Consider the following 22,962-nt stretch of genomic DNA (forward strand, 5'->3'; position numbering starts at 1 on the left):
GTGTTGTTTTTTATCTGAAAGGATATACTCACAGATTGGTCCTATATAAATTTTATTAAAATCGGTTCAGTTGTTTAATTTTTAAATCAAAATGATTAATTTTGTCACAATTGAAGATGCTTTTTTGTGAAACAATCTTTAATTATAATTGAACTGTCAAACCTTAAAATTATTCAACTAAATTTCTATTGTAGGTAGTATATTCATTTATTTTAACATCCATTGTATAAGTAGGTAGGTATTATATTTATTTATAGTATATGTATTTATGTAATATTTTATTATGTATCTTAATATTTTATTTAACTGTATATTTGTTTATGTATACTAAATATTAATAGTTGTAGCACTTCAGCTGCCCGCTAACAACATGCTTTCTAACTGCATTGGGTTGACTGGAAGAGATCTCTGTCAGAGATAAGTCCACCCTTGCTCACAATATTTATAAATGCATTACCAATGTAATTTACAAGTGCAATAAAGAATATAATATTTATTAATTTATATATATATTTTTACTTAGGCGATGGAATAACAACTCCGCCTTCAATAACAGTATAAGTACACTATTTTATTTAATAAAAGTCTTATTAAATCTATTTTGGTTTTAGCTTGTTATACCTATTAACCTGTTTAGCATAAATAGTACAGGGCAGGGAACAGACAACAGTAAAAACAAACAAATCATTTTATATATATACATTTATTTCGCTTTTTTTTTGTTCACTTTAAAATTGTTTTTCAACATATAATCAATTGGCTATCGATATATATACACGACTTACAAGACAAAAGGTCCATAGTACTACATTTGAGTCTTATCAACTAGGTGGAATCATTTCTTTAATAATAATATACACGAAACTATAATATAATTTGAATTTTCACAAAACAAGTAAACTGACGTCAAATTTTTGAAAGCAGTAAAATTACCATGGATGCTGGTTATAATTAAAATTCATTAAAACATATAAAATCGCTAATAAAATAACTATAATAACGTTCCATCACTTTTTTTAAATTTAAATGGTTGGTCAATAATTAAAATTAGACAAACAATACTAGATGGCGCTGGAATCGAGACTTGTGGTTTTTGTTGATTATTTTGTAATTAAAGATAAATTTAAATAACATTATTACATCGGCGTGTGGTTTTTATTATTATATACGAATGTAAAGTGACAGATAACACGCGAACTTTTCCTTGAATTAATTATAAGCCACACAGTCGCAATGTTTCTTACGAGTATGTTTTTTTACAAAATTGTACAATACAACAGAATAAAGACAAAAATTATGATAAATTATTACTATATTACTATAAAAAATAAATGAAACCACTCGCCTATTTAGAAATTTTGCTACAAATCGTCTTTAATTACAAAATAACAAAAAATTCAAGTTTTGATTCTAGCGCCATCTAGTATTTTGTATCGAATTTTGTTTAAAAAATTAGAAAGAGACGAAACACTTCAATAGTTAAAATATACTAGTATAAAAGTGCGTATAGACTAGGAGCATGATCATGTAATGTAACAAATACACATGTTGTGCTTACATTTTGACATGTTATATTACATGCGAATGCTTTAGTGAACATGCATCCTATTGACGTTTTGTTAAAAAGATAGTGTTAATTTTAGGACAGCATTTAATTTGTTTATTCAACCTGACAACATTTCCTATAATACCATTAAAGATTAAAAACAATGGTCACATTTTTACCGTATTTGGGATTGTCTATTATAGAGTATATGCTAAACAAGTAGTAAGTGTCAACTTACCACTGTCTTTTGAAATGAAGAATGTCATGAAGATATCAAAATTTGATGGAAGAAACCTTATTACTTCTGGACTATATTTATTACTTTGATTAACTCATCAATGCCATGCAGTTTGAGGGTCCAAGCTAAATCTATTTTATAAATTTTAATTTTAGGGGGAATTTTGCTTTGGTGAAAATTACATTTAACAATACTTTAAAATTATAATAGTTTTTTTTTCTAGTGAACATTAATATGCGCCTCTTAACATTTGATACATAGAATTTTCTCAACGAAACCCTTATTGAATTCGCGCCATCTAGCGATCTAAAGTATTATTAATGCTATATGAATTTTCCTGGTTTTTTAGAATTGCATAGAAGAAAATGTTGTCAGAATGTATAAATAACTTTCGAATACATGGGAGTTAGACTGTTCAAATATATTAAAAATAAATAGAACAAAGAAATTTCATAAAACTTCGAACTTTTATGAAATTTCTTTGTTGTGGGTAGTTAGACAAACTCATAATCTTAAGCAAAACTTGACGACCGGCTTGATGCAGCGCTTTAATTTCCAATGGGCGCGATTTCGATTCGTGCACAATACAAACATTTAACGTTTGTATGATGTTTTATAAATATAATATTTACAGGAAAAAGTATTTATCAGATATCTAATATAAATAGGTCACGTTCTGTTTAGTTTAGGACTAGGTGGTGATAAAAAAATATGTCCACTGTTATTTGTTACGAAATCTGTGATAACTTTTATTTGAAAAAAGCAACAGCTGTGTTTCCTGCCCGTTCTTCTCAGTTGAAATTGCATTCCGAACTGGGTGATAGATAAAAAAATGACTATTCAAAATCGCTTATTATTAAGTTTACTTGAAAAAAAAAAACAAATACATTTTTTATTTATTTAATGATACATAGTTGTATTGGGAATATCAAACAAATGGAATGGTCCACTTAATGGAAAGTGGCAGCTGTCGTATGTACTCTATTTTAATAGTTTTTCAGTAGACAATGGAAAGAAAATTGGTTTGTCTTTTCTCTATTTATATATTCTAAATGAAAATGCAAAGTATCACCACTGCTTTTCATCTTCAGAACGTCGTAAGAGACAATTATAGGAACAATGTATAATACATCAGTGCATTACACGAAACAAATGCCATGCACCAAGCCATAAGTCACGTTTGGTTAGCCAAGACATTGCAAATTAAAATTGTGATGTGCGATGTATACCAAATATGTAGTAGCGATAACATATCTATCGATAGATTCGTTGATCACTTGTCCAGGGCGGGTTTGTAGTTGTGAACCGTTATCATAAAAATTCCGTTAACACACATTAACTCCCATGTAACACCGACACCATAAGTACTAGAAGAATTGAATTTTGTGTAAAACATCAAATATAAATCATAATACAAATAATAAACATTTTTTTTTTCTTTTTTATTGTTTAAATTATTCTAAAGGCTCCGTTATAGCCCCATAAAATATAATTCCTACATCGCATAAAATAATATTTCCTCCACTTTGTACTGTCTAAACAATCGCAAGAACTGACTGTTTAAAGATACGAGCAAAGGACGAAAATTAATTAATACCCTGTATATAAAATATCAGACTAGTGTTGGTGAAAATATTTTGAGGCGAATGAGATCACATTAAAACAAAATTTAGACAAGTTTAATTATAATTATAATAGTAGATAACCTGATTAGATTTTATGGGATTGGCATGTGAAAAAACAAAAATCCCACATTAAAAGTAGATTAAAAAAACAACTATTTATCAACCAGATTTATCTATACAAATCTGGTTGACTTTTTATCGTTGAAAGTGGACATTTGAGATTGTTTAGTGGCTAAAATAGGAATGGGAAAAAGTACCCATGTAAATAACTTAAGTTTTATTATTCTCTAATAAACTTATTAATTAATTAATAAAAAAAAACCGTTATTTATTGTACTTTTATTATAAAAAAGTAAATAAGTTTCTTGCCCGTTGTTCTCAACTGAACGTTGCATTCCTAATGGGCGGTAAAATAATAAAAATGACTATTTATAAGAGCTTAATGTTACTTAATATAATTTAAACACAATTAAAATAATTAAAATTATAATTCAGTGTAATTAAATAAAAAATATTCTTCTCGAAACCAATAGCTGTGATCAAATTCTACTAAACTGTCCTATTTCATAACAGATCTTCGCATAGTTCTATTCAAACAGTTAGTTCTTGGGATAGCCAGTGTAGTATATAAAGCAACGGGCAAGAGATGGCGCTTTTTTAAAACACATTTCGATCTATATTCTTATAAAAATTAGGTGTCATTGAATACTGTTAATGTAAAAATGGTTTCTTTTATTGACCGTCAATTTATAGAATTGGCTCATTAAATTTATGAAAATATTACAAATTCCAATTTATTATAAGTTGCAACGAGAGTTGGTGAGTGTGAGCGAGATGGAAAATAGTTAATTGTTCCCGCTGCATCTCTTATCTACTATTCTTTGTTACTCCAAATAGGATGTAAGTAAGATGGCATATACGCTGAATGGAAAATTAGCGAAGTTTCAACTCAATTTCCTTGTTTATATTGTACTTCTTGAATATAACACAGATTGTGCGTTTATCAGACATTAAAATATTAGTATGATGGCAGTATTGGTTGGCATGGTAGATTGAATTAAATGCTGCCAACATAGCAAATTTTTAACACTTCCAAGTTTACTTCTATTGTGTATTGAAATAAATGCAAGGCAAGAATAATATGTTCTATTATTTAAAATATGGCTTGTACTTTAAGATGTAAAACTACTTGTAATAATTATGCTTCGGAGGGTTTACATTGAAATTATTGAGCTCAGTCCATCTTTAATTTTATAGCTAATATTCTACAATCCTTAAGTAAATTGTCGGTGTTCTAAAATTGCGCCAGCTCTGCGAACACAATCAATATTGGCATAGCAGTGGCTACGAATTGTTTCATTAATTATTTATTTTGTCCACAACTCTGTATTCACAACACCTATATTACAGTACCTCAATAGAAACATATTTTACTTATCTTATAACAGAATTAGCATGAACACAAAAAATTTTTTTTTTTATTATAATATCGATTACGTTTTAACCAAATCCCTTACAGGATAGGTAAGAGAACCATGAACTTAAGGCCTCTAAATTTACATACGACTCTTGCTTCTTGCACTCTCAGAACTCATCTCATGTATGCACTTTTTAACTAAATAAAAATATTAAGAAATTAAAAAAGGTCATATCGTTCATTATTTTTTTATTTTAATTTTTTTTTAGACTAGAATGAAAGGTGTCTTCCAGGTGTCCTCTATATATATACCCTCAACCATGTAAAAAAAACTTGATTAAATTATTAAGTACACATAATTACAAAAACATATAAAGATGGATTTTAACCAAACGAGCAAAACTTGGTTTGTTGGTTCTTTTTTAGCCTCTTTTTTCTAGCATTCTCTACTAAGTAACACAAGTTTTTTTTTTTTTTTTTTATCAAGATTCTAATCTCAGTAAAAGATTTAAGAAAGTATGATTATTTTTTTATAATTTTTGAACTTAAAAGAGTACTGTGTAATATACAGTGCTGTGAAGAGTCGGCAATATCGACAAGTGATTGTTATATTATGTAATTTACTTAATCATTGTCAACATACAATTCGTCAACCAGTCCTACCTATGCTTAGGAAGGAACACCACGTAAAATATTAGACACTTATCACCAAACAGAGATTGCAACGTGATAATTATAAACGAGACAAAAAACATACTATCTCTTCGCTTTCAAAGTTTTTTTTTTTATTTTTTTGACCTAAGGGTTAAGCTCAGGTCATAGAGTTTATATAATAAAAAATTATGAAGAACAACAGAAAAGATCTAAAGTGTCCGCTAAATATTGTTTTTTAGCCCATTAAATATATATTTAATGGGCTAAAAACGATGTAACTTCAATCTCTGTTTGGTATTAAGTTTTCCGGAACTGTGGACTCACAAAAAGTCCTACTTAACCTATATCAAAAATTGTCTTTCGTTTAATGGTAGAACTTCTTGCCAGTTCACCAAACAGATGTAGAATTAGATTTATGATTGATACAACTCACGTGACGTCGTGATTGCTGGGCTTACGAACCTGTAACCAATTAAACTGAACATATATATTTTTAATATTAACAATAAAATTAACAATGTATGTCCGTTCACATATTATGAAACACAAATTAAATAATCTTTTATCATTATGTTACGAAGCAAATGAAAAACTGTGGTCTGGGAAATATTAATATAGAGTACACATCTTTCACATAATCTACAAAACACACATACATACATTCATTAACACTTCTGCATGAATTCATAACTCTACAGTGTGCAGTGTGGTACGCGTATACCACAGTAACAGTTATCCATACTGCATAAAAATCTACAACAAACTACCTAATACAATTACTGTTCACTATTTAAAAGGGTTTTAAAAGCAAATTATTCAAATGGCCGACTAATAAATGTTTTCATTCCATTAAGGATTACTTTAAATGTAAAATGGACGACATAATTTAATGAGATTGCTAAATTATTAACTTATTAATGTACCTATTGCAATGGATAAAACCTTAAAAACATATGAACCCTTGATTTATAAATAAATACCAAAGAATAGATACATAAAATATTATAAATTACACAAGGTGTCCGGTAATGAATGGATAACCTTGAAACAACTTATAGTTTAACTTATGGCCGTCCTAAAAAACCCCCATGTGTTGCCATTCCTGAGGATTAAGGTGTTACTCCTCTGTACCCAGTAAATTTACGCTATATCCCACGCTTCAAACCGAAACACAGCCATGCAAACACAACTGCTTCACGGTTAAAACACGAATAGGACAGAGGTACCCAAGCAATCGACTTTTGTACAAAGTGTCCCTCTGTATATATATATATATATATATATATATATATATAATTAAACTGTTAGATATGGTTATAACGTTTCAACATGTGCAGTTTAATTATGGCAGTTCCATACTTACATTACCTGTAACATAACTCCACTCACCTTATTGGAACCATAGACGCCGCATGAACACCGTAAATGATACAAATTGCACCGTAAAACTGTCCGATATTGATCACTTAACACTAGATCACAAGTTCTGTCTTAGCACTATATACGTTTCACTCTGTTCAGTTTAACATTGGCAGTTCCGTATATGAACCTTTGTCGCCACTGTTCGTACTGCTACGTACACGCGATACTGTTTGTCTGTGCGTTGGATGTGGAAGGGTGTTCGTTCTTCTCTGTGGGTTTACGTTCCTCATGATTTGTACTTGTGCCATTTTGAAGATTCACTTCGTACATATTGGAGGAGTTAGAGTCCTCGTTGTATGAGATAATGCTGACATCCTCCGTCTGGAATAGAAGATAATTAATAGATTATTTTGCTGCTAAAATGTTGTGAATAGAAATATATATAATTTGAACATATAATAATATCATGAGTGTGTAAAGTGATAGTGAATGAACTAAATTTGTATTTATTTGTATATATACATAATTATAATATACTAAATCTTTTTTAACGCGCCACCTACCTATTTATGCTTTAATTCCTTCTACCCAAAGGTTGTCGGGAAGAGATTGCTTAGCAATAAGACCGCCTTTTGTACTACACTATACGTATTGAAAGTTGTTTTAACAAATCATGTTATGTTGGTGCAATAAAGTGTTAAATAAAAATAAAAATAAAAAAAAAATAAAAAATACAAAGTATACTTACACTGCTTTCTGAGAGTCGCTTTGTCTTTTTAGGCGGTTGGGACGGCTGCGAGTTGTTGGCTTGGTTGGCTTGTGCGTTGGGTGGATGTTGGGCATCGGCCAGCCGACGCTTAGTGCCCGAGGTGAGCCGCTCGCGACGCAGCAGCGACGGCGATAGATACTGATGCAGTTCTTTGCGTCTCACGTGCCGCGCCTAAAACAAATCGCCACCGTTACCACACTGTGACCACTCACTTGGTGGCTTCTGAGATGGATGGCCGCTTAGACTCAAGTGGACTGGAAGCCATTTCTAATTATTCCTAGTTCGCTTGTATTATTTTGTGTATTACGACGTATTCGTCAGTTTTTCATTATGATAAATCTTAATAAATCTTAAAAACTTCAATTAAATTATGTTACGATTTAATTTGCTTTTTTTTATTATAAATTATTATTTTGAAAGGGATACCTCTGTCCCACTCGTGTTTCAACCTTGAAGCAGTTGTTTGCATGGCTGTGTTTCGGTTTGAAGGGTGGAACAGGAATATGGCGTGAATTTACTGGGTACAGAGGAATAACACCCGAGTCCTCAGGAATGACAACGCATGGGGGGTATCATGGGCGAAACAGTATACTCTATAGGCGACGGTTACAACTTTCCATCAGGTGAGCCGTCAGCTTGTTTGCCATTCTAAGTTATATATAAAAAAAAAAACGAAATTAATAAATGAATGTCAACAACAACCAAATGCTAAAGCATGAAGTTGGATTAGTCGAACCATAGTGGTGAATTAACTAAGCTGGTTTCTTGAAAAAAACCACATAGCAGTGTAAACTGTTATATTGAATCAAATGCCTAATAGTTATACCCCCATGGACCATGATGAAACTTACCTCTATGCTCATCCCTTCTCGTAGCATACTGGTGTTCTCGGCTTGGAAGTGAACCGCTTTGGTGAACGTCGATATGTCGTATGTGAGATCTACGTTGACATTAGTCTTCTCAAACACCAAGCCGATAAACCACATGGAACAGTGGTTCGGAATCACTTCACCCTATAACAAGTAAATTTAAAATATTGTAAACTTTGTTCTCCATTTTCTACTGTGTTAATGTTGAAGATAATAAAAAAAAAAAGGAAAAAATAAACATATAGATACTATTGTCTTTTAGAGACATCTGATAAAGGAGTTACAATTATTGAATAAAACTGGGGTGGTTTAAAGATACGAAAACAGAGCCTTGAATAGAATATCTTTTTATAAAAATATCATCATCATCATCTTCCTGCCCTTGTCCCAATTATTATTTGGGGCCGGCGTAATATGGTTTTATCCATATTACTAAAGGATTTAGCTTACAGTTCTGTTATAGTTTCTGATATTGCTCACAACTTGGGCTACGTTTGTTTTTATTATTTACTTCATTATCTCGCACTGTATAACTATGTTAAAGTGAATGCTGTGAATACCTATAATAGGCATGTGCATTACAATTGTATTATATTTAATGTTTGTTATACCTATATGTTATAATGCAATATGCTGTTGGTGTTCCTTAAATAAATAAATAAAAAATAAAAATAGTTTTACGACCGGCCACCAGCCTGACGTCAGCCCTCTTTGGGAATATATATCAAATATATCCCTTTATAAGCTTTTAATTAGTCACTTTTATATAATTCTATAGCTGGATTCAACCAGAGAACTGAATCTGTTTAGAAGAATTTGCAAGGAAGTCAGCAGTAACTCTTTTAATTTAAACATATACAAAATAAACGTATTCGAGGATAATCTTAAGAGAGATATATTACAAAGAAGCAATAATTTACTTTGTCGTTGAGCTTGACGTCGCCGGGCGTGTCGGCGGCCGCCGGGGGCGTAGCGCCGGGTGGCAGCGCCAGCGGCTGCCCGCCGTTGGTGTGGAGAGGCACCGAGTTGAAGCACTCGGGGTTCACGTGCGCAATAGTGATATGTTGGTTGCGCTCCAGCGTGTCTACCGAATAATACACATATAAGTAATTCGTTTATATACGTAATTTTAGTATGTATGTATATCAATAATTACTAGTACCGCATTCGAGTATTCTGACACTTCCCTATGGTTGACTGGGAGAGAATGCTTTTAGCATTAAGTCCGCCATGTACACATATTTGTACTAATGAATAAATAAATAAAAAAAAAATAAGTAACAATTTAATAATCTTTTTCTATTAAAAAGTAAGTTTAAAAACACTTAAAAACAAACTTGTAATGTAATCCGTCATCATAGAGCCGCGGCCATACTGAATTTAAAATGACGTCACTAACTTGACTGTATTCTACTTTTCAAGCAACTTTCATTTGATATCCATATGAAGGAGGTTGAAACACATGATTTGCTATTTTATGATGATGATCATTTTGAGAAGACCACAATATTGAGTAATTAATATGGTATTGTTACCAGAACTAAAGGTATATGCAAATTTTCAATCCAACCAGCGGGTCTACCATGAAATGAAATTCCGAAATTTCGGACTCAATTTCCTGTTTTTGTTTATACCAAAATGGGACAAATAAATGGAGTTTAACATTTCATTCGTCATACATCCTATCATAAAAGTCCAAAGGAACAATATTTTAACATTTTTAATATTTCAAAACAGCATGTATTATGTAATTTTAACATCAAATTTCTGTTTCGTTTGGCTCCGAAATTTCGGAAAACATTTCATGGTAGGCACTCTGATGTCAACAGTTTAATTCAACTTGTAAGATCTGACTGAACCAAATGAAGTATGTTACTTCACTTTCATTCCTTTCATTACGTATTGTAAAAACAATAACAAATTACGTTAATTTGTTACCCCTTGGCGTTTTAACGGCTTAACCAATTGTGGTTAAACTTAACCAATCATGAAATTTGGCAAATACAGTATTTGAGATAAAAAAAAGAAATGAGACTACTTTTAATCCCGGTCTATCGGGGGGAAGGGATTGTTAGTGGTGCGGACCAGTAGGTCCCATTGCTAGCGATGCACCTTGTCGGGTCGACCTCCACGTAGTCCCCTCTGGAAACCATCATGCTGAATTCCGGGTGGATTCATCACGATGGGCTAACTGACCTGCTATTTCATTCTATTTCACTTATCATCTCTCACTGGTGGCCCGCCAGCGTATACCATTAGCGCAGGCGGGGTTACCATTTCATTATTATCTATAAAAAAAAAAGACCCGGTCTATCTACATATCCCGGTAACGCTAAATCGTGGCTAACAATCAGTTAATAAAGAAAAAAGTTACATCACTCACTGATAAGGTGCCTGATCTTGCTTTCGATGAGGCCGCACCACTGCAGCTGATCATTGGAACTGGCTGACGAAGCCAGCAGTACGATGAAATGACGGTAGCGGGAGAAGTAGTTGGGTGCTTCGAACAGACGCTCCCAGCCGCATTTGTTGAGCATGATCTCGTCTGTTATTGCTAAACCTGTGAACGAGGAAACGACGAACGACGGTTACCAATTTTTAACAGGTGGACAGGTTGCATAAAAAAAAACACAGGGGGGAAAGGGGTTGTTAGCAATGCAGTTTGACAGCCCCATTGCTAGCAGTATACCCTAATGGTCGGGGGGAAAAGGGATTTTTAGTAATGGAGACTGAGAATCCCATTGCTAGCAATATACCCAACCAGGTCGACCTCCTCGCGGTTCTCCCTGGAAACTATCATGGAAATATCCCTGGAAAATATCATATATGTTAATTCCTGATGAATTCATCATGATGGGCTAACTAGCCTGTTTTCATTCTCATCTATCACCCTTTACTGGTGCTCCGCAAGCGTATACCGTTAGCGCAGGCGGGGTTACCATACCATTTTCACCCATCAAAAAAAAACCCTAATGATCGACCTCTAAGTGGTTCCCGCAGGAAACCATCGTGAACAATTCTTGTTGAATTCGTCACGATGGGCTAACTGACATGCTTCATCCTATCTATTATCTCTCACTGGAGCCTCGCCGGTGTATACCGATAGCGCGGGCGGGGTTACCATTCCATTATTACTCATTAAAAAAAAACACAGGTTACAGTTTATATACTATAAGGAAACGAAAGTCAGTAAACTTATTTGTATGTTTATATCTTAGAACAATGCAACTATTTATGGAAATTCAAGAGCTTAATACTTACCAAGTCTGAACTCCTCCATTATGACAGTTCTTGTCGAAGCAGACACATTGAATGTGGAGTTTTGCTGCGGGTACGCAGGAGTGATGATTGGCATCAGATGGAAACGATCGGCCAGGTTTACCTGCACAATATCACATTATTTTAGTTTTGTTTAAAAATTTTAATTCTATTACAGTGAATAATTAACAATAAATTACACATCTATCACGTGTTTCTACCATTAGGGTAGGTAGAAACAATTTTTTTTAATACCATTGAGGTGGCAAACAAGCAAACAGCACACTTGATGGTAAGCGATTACCGTAGCCTATGAACGGCTGCAATACCAGGGGTATTACGCGCGCGTTGCCGACCCTGAAGAGTTCTCTTTAACCCTCTTTTGAAGAACTACATGCTGTAATCTCTTGGGAAAACCTCAGAAACAATGGGAACATTTTAATGTCTATGGTATTCCTTATGTGTTAAGGGCTAAGATATTTTCTTTAATAGATGAATAAAATGGTTATTTTCTTTAATAGATAAATAAAATGGTAACTTTGTCTGCACTATCAGTATATAATGGCGGGTCACCAGTGCCAGATGACAGGTGAAGATGAAAGCCCACCGTGAAGAATTCTATGAGAATTAACCACGACAGTTTCCAGAAGGAACCGCGTGGTCAACCTGATAGGGTACATTGCTAGGAATGGGACTGTTATGCCCCTATACCCTGTAATAACACTGTCATATCTCACCTTTCAAACTGAAATACAGGTGTTTAATGAGGTAAAAATGAAGGCAACATAGAACATACATATCATCAATCTCAATCAAAACAGATACAGATGGCTCGAGTACAAAGTTTTTTCTGGTTATTAATATGATAAAAAATCTAACTCACCCTTGGATCCCAGACTGGGAAGCCCAGATTAACAGAATCTGGCTGTTTGAGGAGGACCGGTTGCGGCCACTTCCACTGGCTGAAGACGAGGAAGAACTTGTGTACAAGGGTAGCTGGTAACGCGTTGGGGTACAGCTGGCATGTACGGGCTACAAGCATGGCCCAGGACACTCCACCAAGGTAGCCAAGTGTGTTTGAGTAGATACCGTGACCTGTACATAAAACCGCATTTGATTAATTTATTCGATACTCGTTCTTTATTCTGTATTGTACACAAAAGGTTATTGAAATAGAGAAAAACAAACATAATAGTGCACAAAGGCGAGCTTATCTCTAAAAGAGATTTCTTCCAGCAAACCCAATATGAGGAAATCTGACAGTTTATCGTATTTATTTAATCCTTCTATGTTATCCTAATGGGTTTCCCCCCATGTCAATGGACATAATCCTTTGGCATAGGGGGAAAGGGATTGTTAGTAACGAGTTCTAACAGTCCCATTGCCACACCACGCGGTTCACCTTGAAACCATGTGATACGTGATTTACGACACGTAACATGAACATAGCAAAACGTATGAAATAACTTCCTAATATTATATCGCATATTAGCACGTAGCAGTTAATATAAAAACAATATTGTATCTAGGTAAGATGAGAGTATTCATTATGTCATTCTGAAGTACACCAGTTACCCACCATGAACGAGTTTATTTTACTCTCCGCCAACCTTCCTAATTGCATGCTTAATTCTTCACGATAGGTTAACTGACCTATCCTCATCCGTCATTTATCACTGATGCCCCGTCAGTGTATAACAATACCGCAGACGGTATAATATACGGTATATTATACGGTTATACCATTATTATATATTAGACGGTAGATACCATTCCATTATCACCCATTAAAAAGTGGGTTTTATATTCTTTACACATTCCAAATTGTATACTTAATTAAACTGATAAAATTTTTGTTTTCTAATTGCCTGTATTGATCACACAATGTGTAGTTTTTTTACACGACTGCACAGAAAAGAAGTATAATACTCTCAGGGTTAATTTATATGCGACTTCTTTCCTTTCCCGTGGGTATCGTAAGAAGCGACTAAAAGAACTTAATGGTCGAAGCATGGGAAGCACTCTTAAAACATCGCCAAAAGCCTAACTGCGGTTCCAGCCCACCTGCCAGGCGTGGCAAGTACTGGCAAAATAGGCCCAATGGTAATCTGTTATAGGATACATCCATGACAGTTTATAGGGGAAGCCTATGTTCAGCAGTGGACAGATAACGGCTTAAATAATGTTGGTCCTAGATTCTTTGCATAATCTCGAGTAAAACTGACTATATTTTTCTTTAAATAGTTACATTTTTGACAAAGCAGACGTGTTTCTTAACTTACTATTAAAAACTTTAATAGGTAAAAACCATATTTAATTTATACTGCGTAAATGTTGTTAACCTACATAATTAAAAGACAATTAAAAACATTTTAGGTCAAGCATCCAAATACATACAGTCGATAAACATTCACTTTTTTCAACTGTCGTTAAAACAAAAACATAATTTTTTTTTTTTTTTTATACCACTGAGGTGGCAAACAAGCATACGGCCCACCTGATGGTAAGCGGTTACCGTAGCCTATGAACGCCTGCAATACCAGAGGTATTACGCGCGCGTTGCCGACCCTGAAGAAACCTCTTTACCCCCTTTTGAAGAACCCCATGCTGTAGTCTCTCGGGAAAACCTCGGCAGGGAGCTCAACTAAGTCAATTTATTGCAACTAAGTCATCTTTAGGTTGTTATTAAATATGTATAACTACTGTAACACAAAATAATATAAATTAAAGTTGACAACACCACAATTTATGTTGTCAAGTTCGCATGGTACATTTTAGTTAAGAATTAAAATCATATAATAAAATATTCCTTACGTTTCGCCCACAATTTAATGGCTCTTAGTGTGAGCCTGAAGTTTTCAATATTGGGCACTAGGCGCAGAATTTCGTCTGTCACCCGGCATCCGTTTAGAGACCTCACACACTTCTGGTCCAAATTCTTCAACAACATATCATCGCGGAGGTCGAACGAGTCTGAAATTTGACAATAGGTGTTAAACAAATATCCCTTTTAGACCCAAGATTTTTTTTCTTTCAGATTAAATATATTTTCGTGTTTTGGAGCCAAGCCATCTTGCCGGCACGCACGAGACTACTGCACCACCTAATCGCTAAAATGATTTCTTATTGGCTGGTTTATGTTATTTCAGCTTCGTGCGTAAAAAATGAATTGCGCGCGGTTTTAGAATTTTTTAAAGTTACAACTCACGCCCGTATCGTTCAGGTCTGAAAGGGCTATACCAATCACTTGGATATAAATAACAAAATTAACCCGGGTTATTAATTAGTATACGGCATAGAATGGGACACCCCTTTCTTTCTCATGGGTGTCGTAAGAGGCGACTAAGGGAGGGCGAGCGTCCCTCTTAAAATATCTTTAAAAGCCTAACTGCGGTTGCCAACCCGCTTGCTAAGCGTGGCAATTACTGGCAAAACTCCCTCAAGGGGGAGGCTTATGTTCAGCAGTGGACAGTTAAAGGCTGATATGATGGTGATGATGGTACTGTTCATATTTATGGGGACGGTTACCATGTTCCATCGGGTGAACCGTGCTCGTCACTTTGTTAGCCATTCTGTTGCATAATACAAAAATAATTATACCAATTAATATTGATAGAACTAGAGTACTGTGTTATAAGAGTACAGAAAACATTTTAATATAGAGTATTTTTAACCGACTTCAAAAAGAAGATTCTCAATTAGCTTATTGTTTTTTTCATGTGTTACCACATAACTCCGTCAGTTCTAAAGTGGTTTGGAAAATTCCTTTTATATATATACATACATAGAAATTTTATCAAAATCGGTTCTGTATTTTGAAATCAAAATTATTTTTTTTTAATGTAAAACAAGCTTTAATAATTCTATTTATATTAAATTAAATTAATTATTAAAATATTATTAATTACTATTAAATTATTATTAATTATTATAAAATAATTATTAAATTATTATTAATTATTATAAAATAATTATTAAATTATTATTAATTATTATTAAATTATTATTAAATTAATAACTATTTATAGTAAATGTGAAAAGAGAACTTACCTGGTATTTCCTTAAGCGCCAATCTAGCAAAAAGCAAGTCGATCTCAATTCCGTCGAAATTCATTTTTATTACCGGTACAAAAGCATCCTCGACAGCACGCAGGTCTTTTACCTACAAAAATATGTTCACGGCTGTATTATATAGTTGTAGAGCTTGGATGGAAGCAATTTATTTAACGACACATATATTTTATTACACCACGAAGGTGGCAAGCAAGCATAAAGCCCATCTGATGGTAAACGGTCACGGTAGCCTATGGGTGTCTGCAACACTAGGGACGTCACATGCATGTTGCCGACCCTGAAGAAACCTTAATATACATTTCTAAAGAAACCTATACTGTAATTTCTAGGGATAACTTCAGCAGAGAGCTCAATCCACAACTTGAGCGTTCGCGGGAGAAAATTCATCTGAAATAGCACTGTACATGACCATTTAAGTTCTAGCGTATGATGATAAATTCCCAGTTGACGGCGAGCGGTGCGATGATCAAAATAATTTTGAATAATTCTACTACAATCCATTATATAAGCAATATAAGACAAAAGAAGGCAAAGTCTTAGACTTATCGAGTCAATGCCGCCTGTGAGCTTGGGACCGTAGACAATTTTCATAGCCCGGTTTTGAATTGAGTCAAGAGGACCAAGCTGATATGTGATAACCAGGTGCTCTTGCTTACAGACCAGAACATTACTCCATGAGGGGCCGAACTAGCGATATATAGAACAATAATCTTTGTCTCGGAGTGAAGTACCGTTTCGCTCTATTCAGCCTCCCGAGTTTTTTGGACGCCAGTTTGACCCTATATTCAAAATGACCTCGCAACTCAACGCTGCTGGAGATGTCGACACCGATATTTTAGATTTTTTTTTATATAACTTAGAATGGCAAACAAGCTGACGGCCCACCTGATGGAAAATGGTAACCGTCGCCTAGATACATGAGCAGTATCATGGACATAACAGAGTATACTGTTTCGCTCATGATACTCCCCATGCGTTGCCATTCCTGAGGACTCAGGTGTTATTCCTCTGTACCCTGTAAATTCACGCCATATACCACCCTTCAAACCGAAACACAGCTATGCAAACACAACTGTTTCACGGTAAAAACATGAATGGGACAGAGGTACTCAAGCAAAATCACCAGAGGGAGACTTTGTACAAAAGTCGATTACTTTTATACAAAGTCTCCCTCTGGTGATGTTATGGAATATTAGCTTTAACTTCACCCTTTATCACAATATTGGGTTGACAGATCTCTTTCAAACAGTCCATCCTTGCTAATAATATATGCAACTATCTATATAATTTACAAGTGTAATAAATATCCGCCAAGAATATATAGATATTGAAACATTTATGCAATGTATATTCGATAGGGTTTACTCCTGTACTCATATTATGTTAATTTTCGTCACGATTGAAGTACCAGTAATAACACAGACCACAGGTGCTCTATTACAACTTGAGTGAGTAAACTTTGAGTCAAGGTTTTCTCTAGGTCGCTTTCTTTTTATACGAAGACCCCTAACCCTTACAGACACAAATTTTTTTTCTTTCTCATTAAATATATTTTCGTGTTTTGGAGCCAAGCCATCTTGCCGGCACGCACGAGACTACTGAACCACCTAACCGCTAAAATGATTTCTTATTGGCTGGTTTAGAATCTCACTATCATGTTATTTCAGCTTCGTGCGTAAAAATGAATTGCGCGCGGTTTTAGAATTTTTTAAAGTTACAACTCACGCCCGTATCGTTCAGGGCTGAAAGGGCTAATGTTGCTTATTGGAAGACGGTTTTTAGACTCCAGAGTAAGCTATAATTAATTTAAAAAATCAATGAATTAGTTTAGGTTTCGATCTTGGTACCCTAGAACTACAGACGGCAGTAACAGCAGACAGTGACACGTGCGCGATTCCTCCCGCTAGCATTACATACCTGTGGTTGCATTTTAAGTAGCTCGTAGAACGACTGGAAATAATCAGTCCTGTCTATGTGCCGTGGGGCGACACAGAGTGCGTCGATATCCGCGCCTCTGTGGTGAACCTGCAATAAGGAGAAAGCCATAAGCACGGGCTAAAAGGGGGAAAAGGAAGTGTAGTAATAGTAGACTATATATATAGCTCCATCACTAGCAATGTAGGATACATACAATGTAGGATCAGGTCGGCCTCTACGCGGTTCCCCCTAGAAACCATCGTGGTTAATTAGCGTAGAATTAATCACGATGGACTAACTGACCTGCTTTCATTCTCACCTATCTCACTTGTGCCATGCCAATGTATACCGATAGCGCAGGCGGGGTTACCATTGCATTCTCATCCATTAAAAAAAAGTACGGGCTGATATAGCAATTTTGCGTTTTAAATTAATGGGTTGAATGGATGTATGCGCAAAATACAACTATGAATAGGGCTTCGACAACAATTCAATTTTACTGATTTTTTTTACAAACACTAGGTTACTGCGTGTACATTACATTCTATTTTTTTTTTTTTTCTTAAAATATCCGCGCGAGGAAACTATAGACTTCAATACAATATGTTACAAGGATCGAAAACAAACAAGTTTAGAAGGAGAAAACCTTTTAGTTGAAGCTAGTCACTTTAAAAATCTGAAAGTGAATGGATTAATATAACTTGCTAATGAATGTGGTAGAAAAGAAATTGCAAATAAGGTTCGGTCTGCGGCGAAACTGGACTAAACTATTCATTAAATTCAACTCGACAAATTTAAATGCAAATTTGACCTAAATCGGAAGTCTGAATAATTTATTAACTAATTTATAATATTGTTATGATACGACCGTTATGGTAGATTTAGTTTAAAGTCATATATATATATATATATATATATATATATATATATATATATATATATATATATATATATATATATATATATATATATATATTGTAAGGTTTTTGTTCATCAACTTAACAATTATTTAACAACAATATTGGTGAAAATAAGGCATCAATAAAATAGTATTGTCCACGATGGCAGTGTTACAAAACAAGTAAATGGTACTACAGAAAAAAGCTACAGCATCCTGCATTATGGGGATATGTTTCCAATGATATATATTCGCTAAACTATCGCTAGACTCCCCTATCTCTTGCATTGAAACTACACAATGATATTTTGAGCCAGTATCCGCAATTGGATGTATTTGCCTCCTTGCTGGAGTTTCGTCGAGTGACCACAGAGTATTTGTGTTCAGATTTTTTTTTGTTTCAGTTAAATCTTTTTATATTATTTTTTGTTTAATATTTTTGTGTAATATTCTTTTTTATATGTTATTGTACTCAAGCTTTCCTGGGTGAGCGTATTGGAAGACTGTAAGGCTCACCCAGTGGATGAAATAAATAAATATTGATGTAGAATATTTAATTTAGTTTAAGGATTGTGATCTCGACAAGTTTTCTAAACTGTTCAAATCAATAGTTGGTAATTGTGATTATAAACAAAATTGTAGTGTACTTGAATAGCATTTCATTAGACAAAGCTGTTTCTCATAACTTATTACTATCAGGAATATTACGAGTACATAGTATTAGTTTGCAGAAATTTGAATGAACTTAATTCATGTTCTGATCTGAGGATGTACCATGAAATGTTTCCCAAAATTTTGAAGCCGAATGAAATACAAATTGATGTTAAAATTACAATCATGTAATTTTAACATACTTTTTAAAAATATTAAAAATGTTATAATATATAAAAAAATATTATCCTTTGGACTTTTATAATAGGATTTATGATGAATGAAATGTTTAAAAATTGTAAAAAGTAAGTAATAAAAATTCTTTATCGACCATATTACAAAAAATGATTCATAGACAAGCCCGACTTGATGCTATATAGCATTGTCTCCCAGGTAACCTCTGGCAAAACAGAAATGTAATAATGTTCAGCTCCATTTACTGGATCGATTTCGATATGAACGAAAATACAAAATTAAATCTGAAAATTAATTTTTTTTATACAACTTAGAATGGCAAACAAGCTGACGGCCCACCTGATGGAAAGTGGTAACCGTCACCTATAGACATGAGCAGTAACATGGACATAACAATGTATACTGTTTCGCCCATGATACCCCCCATGCATTGCCATTCCTGAGAACTCAGGTGTTATTCCTCTGTACCCTGTAAATTCACGCCATATCTCACCCTTCAAACCGAAACACATGGTAGACCCCCTGATATACCAAACTATCTTGATACAAGTAGTTAATAAGTTTGTAGCAACAAAATTATAAATTTTTTGGTATCTAAAAGATATTCTACACATTTCATGAAAAATGAAATGTCTGTGATTATTATAATTCATTATTTATCAGACACGACTATCTCGCTAGAAACATTGTGGAATGATAACCCCGCCTGCCGTAACGGTATACACTGGCAGGGCACCAGTGACGGATGATAGGTGAGAATGAAAAAGCAGGCCAGCCCATCATGATGATGGTTTCTAGAGGGAACATGTGGAGGTCGACCTGGTCGAGTATATTGCTAGCAATGGGAATAATAGTCCGCATGCACCCCTCCCTGAAATTTCCTGAGACAGTGAATTCTGGAGGACCTGGAGACAATGCCAAATACCTATATCTGTGGGCAAAGGTGTACAAGACTAATTGATATGGTCAAATATGGCAAACCTAACATGCAGAAATTCTCTATAAGGCTGGCATAGTCACCAAAGTTAATGATACTTAGATAAAATAGAATAGAAAACTTACTCCAAGTCTATATGACCCAAAAGTGTATATATTTCCGCCGACAGTGTCCGCCACACTGGGAGGCATGTTTTTCCTGAGTGACTCGTCGCGTATCCATTGTCTCACCAGTCTGTGGAGTTGTCCCAGTATTTCCATGCGGTGGTGCATTTCAACCTCAGATTCAAACACCCCATATGGGATCAGGGACTCCTTAAGCTCATTAGTTTTTTCAATATCAATTGGTTTTGGACCTGTAAAATTTATCATAGTATTGTATGATTCAAGCTCACATTGAAAGATGCTGCAATTAACACATTTTAAGTTCATCGAAAAAATTTAGTTGGATTATTTAATTTAGGTAATTAAGTAAAATAATTTCATGAATTCAAAGCAAAATTTATTTGCAAGAAACTTCTAACAGAATAACTATCTTTTTATTGGAGATAAAAAAAAATGCAAACCACCAACCTGCCATTGATATAGCAGACGTCATTCCCAATGTCTTTAGGTTTTGCTGGTTCTGATGCTCATTAGTTTTCCCTGCATTCTGGTTGCCTTGATGGTTTGTGTGGGAATAAGGTGAAGATGTCCACATCTTCGACATGGCTGCTGTACTAATGATGTTAAGCACTAATATTTTTATTGGTGGGTTGTATTCCTATACATTTGTATCAAAAGGCTCTCCTAAGGGACAACTGTTGGGTTACCTGTCCTAGGGGTCGATCTAAAACAAATGAAAATTTTTTTTAATATACAATTTATTATACACAAAAAGACAACAAGAGAACAGAGGAAAGAGTCATGTTATTGAATAATACAATGATGAACTTATAAAAAAAATCATAAATATTTAAATAAATACATATAATAAATTCATAACAGGTTGCTATTTGTACATGGAAGATATATAAAAAAAATATAGGGACACCCATGATGTCCCACTATTATAATAAGTGAACCTCAAAATTTATATAATCAAGACAAGAATAAGATACTGCTGGGTCAAGATCTCCCCCATTTACTTTTAAAACTTTCTGTTCCACCTCAAAAAAGTCCTTTCAAATGTATCTAAGTTATCACACCCCATCACTTTTTAGTACAGTCTCGGTGACATTGTGTATCAGTAAGCACTCACTGGTTGGAAACCTTTGTCCACCTATTAGAGCCCATACAATTAATGGAGCCCATGTGGAATGTGTAACTGTATTTTCATTAGAATAATAAGATTTTTTTTGTATCAATTTATAATGTATGTTTTGTATGTTATTTTATAATCACCAGTTGGAAAAATAACATGCTGAGAATGTTTACTAAATATGTAAAGTGATCTCTGTCAGAGATAAATCCACTCTTGCTCACAACACTTATAATAAATGCATTATATTACATGTAATTTACACGTGCAATAAATAATATATATAAAGTTTCAAAAAGTATATGGTTTTAACTACCGTTAACACAAGTAAATTTATAAACATAAAATAAAGAAGGAATATAGTTACAAGATCCTTTATTATCATGGTACGAATATTTAAAAAAAAATTTAAAAAAATACACGACGTGATGGTTTTTTGATAAAGGATGCGTAAGCAACGCGATTTTGTATTATAACTAAGAGTTGTGGACATGAATTCAAATTTAAATCCAATTTATTCAATATATTCACATAATACGCATCGTATTATCACTGCCAGTGATAATAAAACGCAGCTACATTGTTCTCAATAAACATTAAAACAACAAAACACCTAATCTCACATTCGTCACAATTTTATTAGGGTTGAAATAATTTGTTATTCATTTGATTATAAGGTGAAAACTTATGTAAACTAGTTCGTTGCATAAAATTAAAATAGTAACAGTGTCTAGAAAGAGAAATTTATTTACAGGAATTAAATTTAAATAAACAGGAAACAAAGGGGGTACAGTAAACTGAAAAAGCTCACGTTGCCCAAACTGTCCTCGTATTCATAACTAGATCACAAAGAATATAAATATTTAAAAGTATATTCAACCAATTAATAATATTTTAACACCAATTGCACGACGTCTTGTACTAGTAACTATTTAACTCATAATCGAATAAAGAAATAAACATTAGTTTCTAAACAAGCACCCAACAGTCGCCAACAACAAGGCAGCCATTTTGCTAAGATGGCGTTTGTAATATTTGCCATCTGCAAAATAGTACACTAGTATTGCTAGTTTTAAAATATGCGCTAATAAAATGTTTTCTTATTCCTTGCTTTTAGCACTAACTATTGCAGTTAACAAGATTATTTTTACACACATACATATCTGTCACGCCTGAATTTTACTATATTTTATAGAAATTGTAATCATATTATAAATTATAACAAAATTTAAGCTTCGCAAAAGTTATTTATGTGATTTTCTGTGAAATTCCACATGAATTATCGTGACATAGGATTCCATTAATGTTGGACC

The 22,962-nt window shown here is 33.8% G+C and overlaps 1 protein-coding gene across 3 annotated transcripts; it reads right to left on the reverse strand.

Moving 5' to 3' along the window:
- Nucleotides 1–684: 684 nt before the first annotated feature.
- Nucleotides 685–22,676, reverse strand: LOC113523257 (poly(A) polymerase type 3). Of its 3 annotated transcripts, none has more exons than XM_052891853.1 (14): nucleotides 22,530–22,676; nucleotides 20,983–21,238; nucleotides 20,536–20,765; nucleotides 17,730–17,837; nucleotides 15,789–15,900; nucleotides 14,553–14,711; nucleotides 12,622–12,833; nucleotides 11,742–11,862; nucleotides 10,864–11,040; nucleotides 9,401–9,564; nucleotides 8,463–8,624; nucleotides 7,591–7,782; nucleotides 6,870–7,223; nucleotides 685–5,942 (listed from the first exon to the last, which is right to left on the reverse strand). In XM_052891853.1, exons 2-13 carry the CDS (start codon nucleotides 21,116–21,118, stop codon nucleotides 7,053–7,055), a joined length of 1,944 nt encoding a protein of 647 aa, XP_052747813.1. In that variant the 5' UTR covers nucleotides 21,119–21,238; nucleotides 22,530–22,676; the 3' UTR covers nucleotides 685–5,942; nucleotides 6,870–7,052. The 3 variants fall into 3 exon arrangements, with proteins under 3 accessions (XP_052747813.1, XP_052747814.1, XP_052747815.1); XM_052891854.1 differs by having other exon boundaries at nucleotides 22,461–22,673; XM_052891855.1 differs by lacking the exon at nucleotides 22,530–22,676 and adding an exon at nucleotides 22,402–22,521.
- Nucleotides 22,677–22,962: the final 286 nt, after the last annotated feature.

Source organism: Galleria mellonella, unplaced genomic scaffold, assembly GCF_026898425.1.
Source record: "Galleria mellonella isolate WM207_F2 unplaced genomic scaffold, CSIRO_AGI_GalMel_v1 utg146, whole genome shotgun sequence".
Lineage (NCBI taxonomy): Eukaryota > Metazoa > Arthropoda > Insecta > Lepidoptera > Pyralidae > Galleria > Galleria mellonella.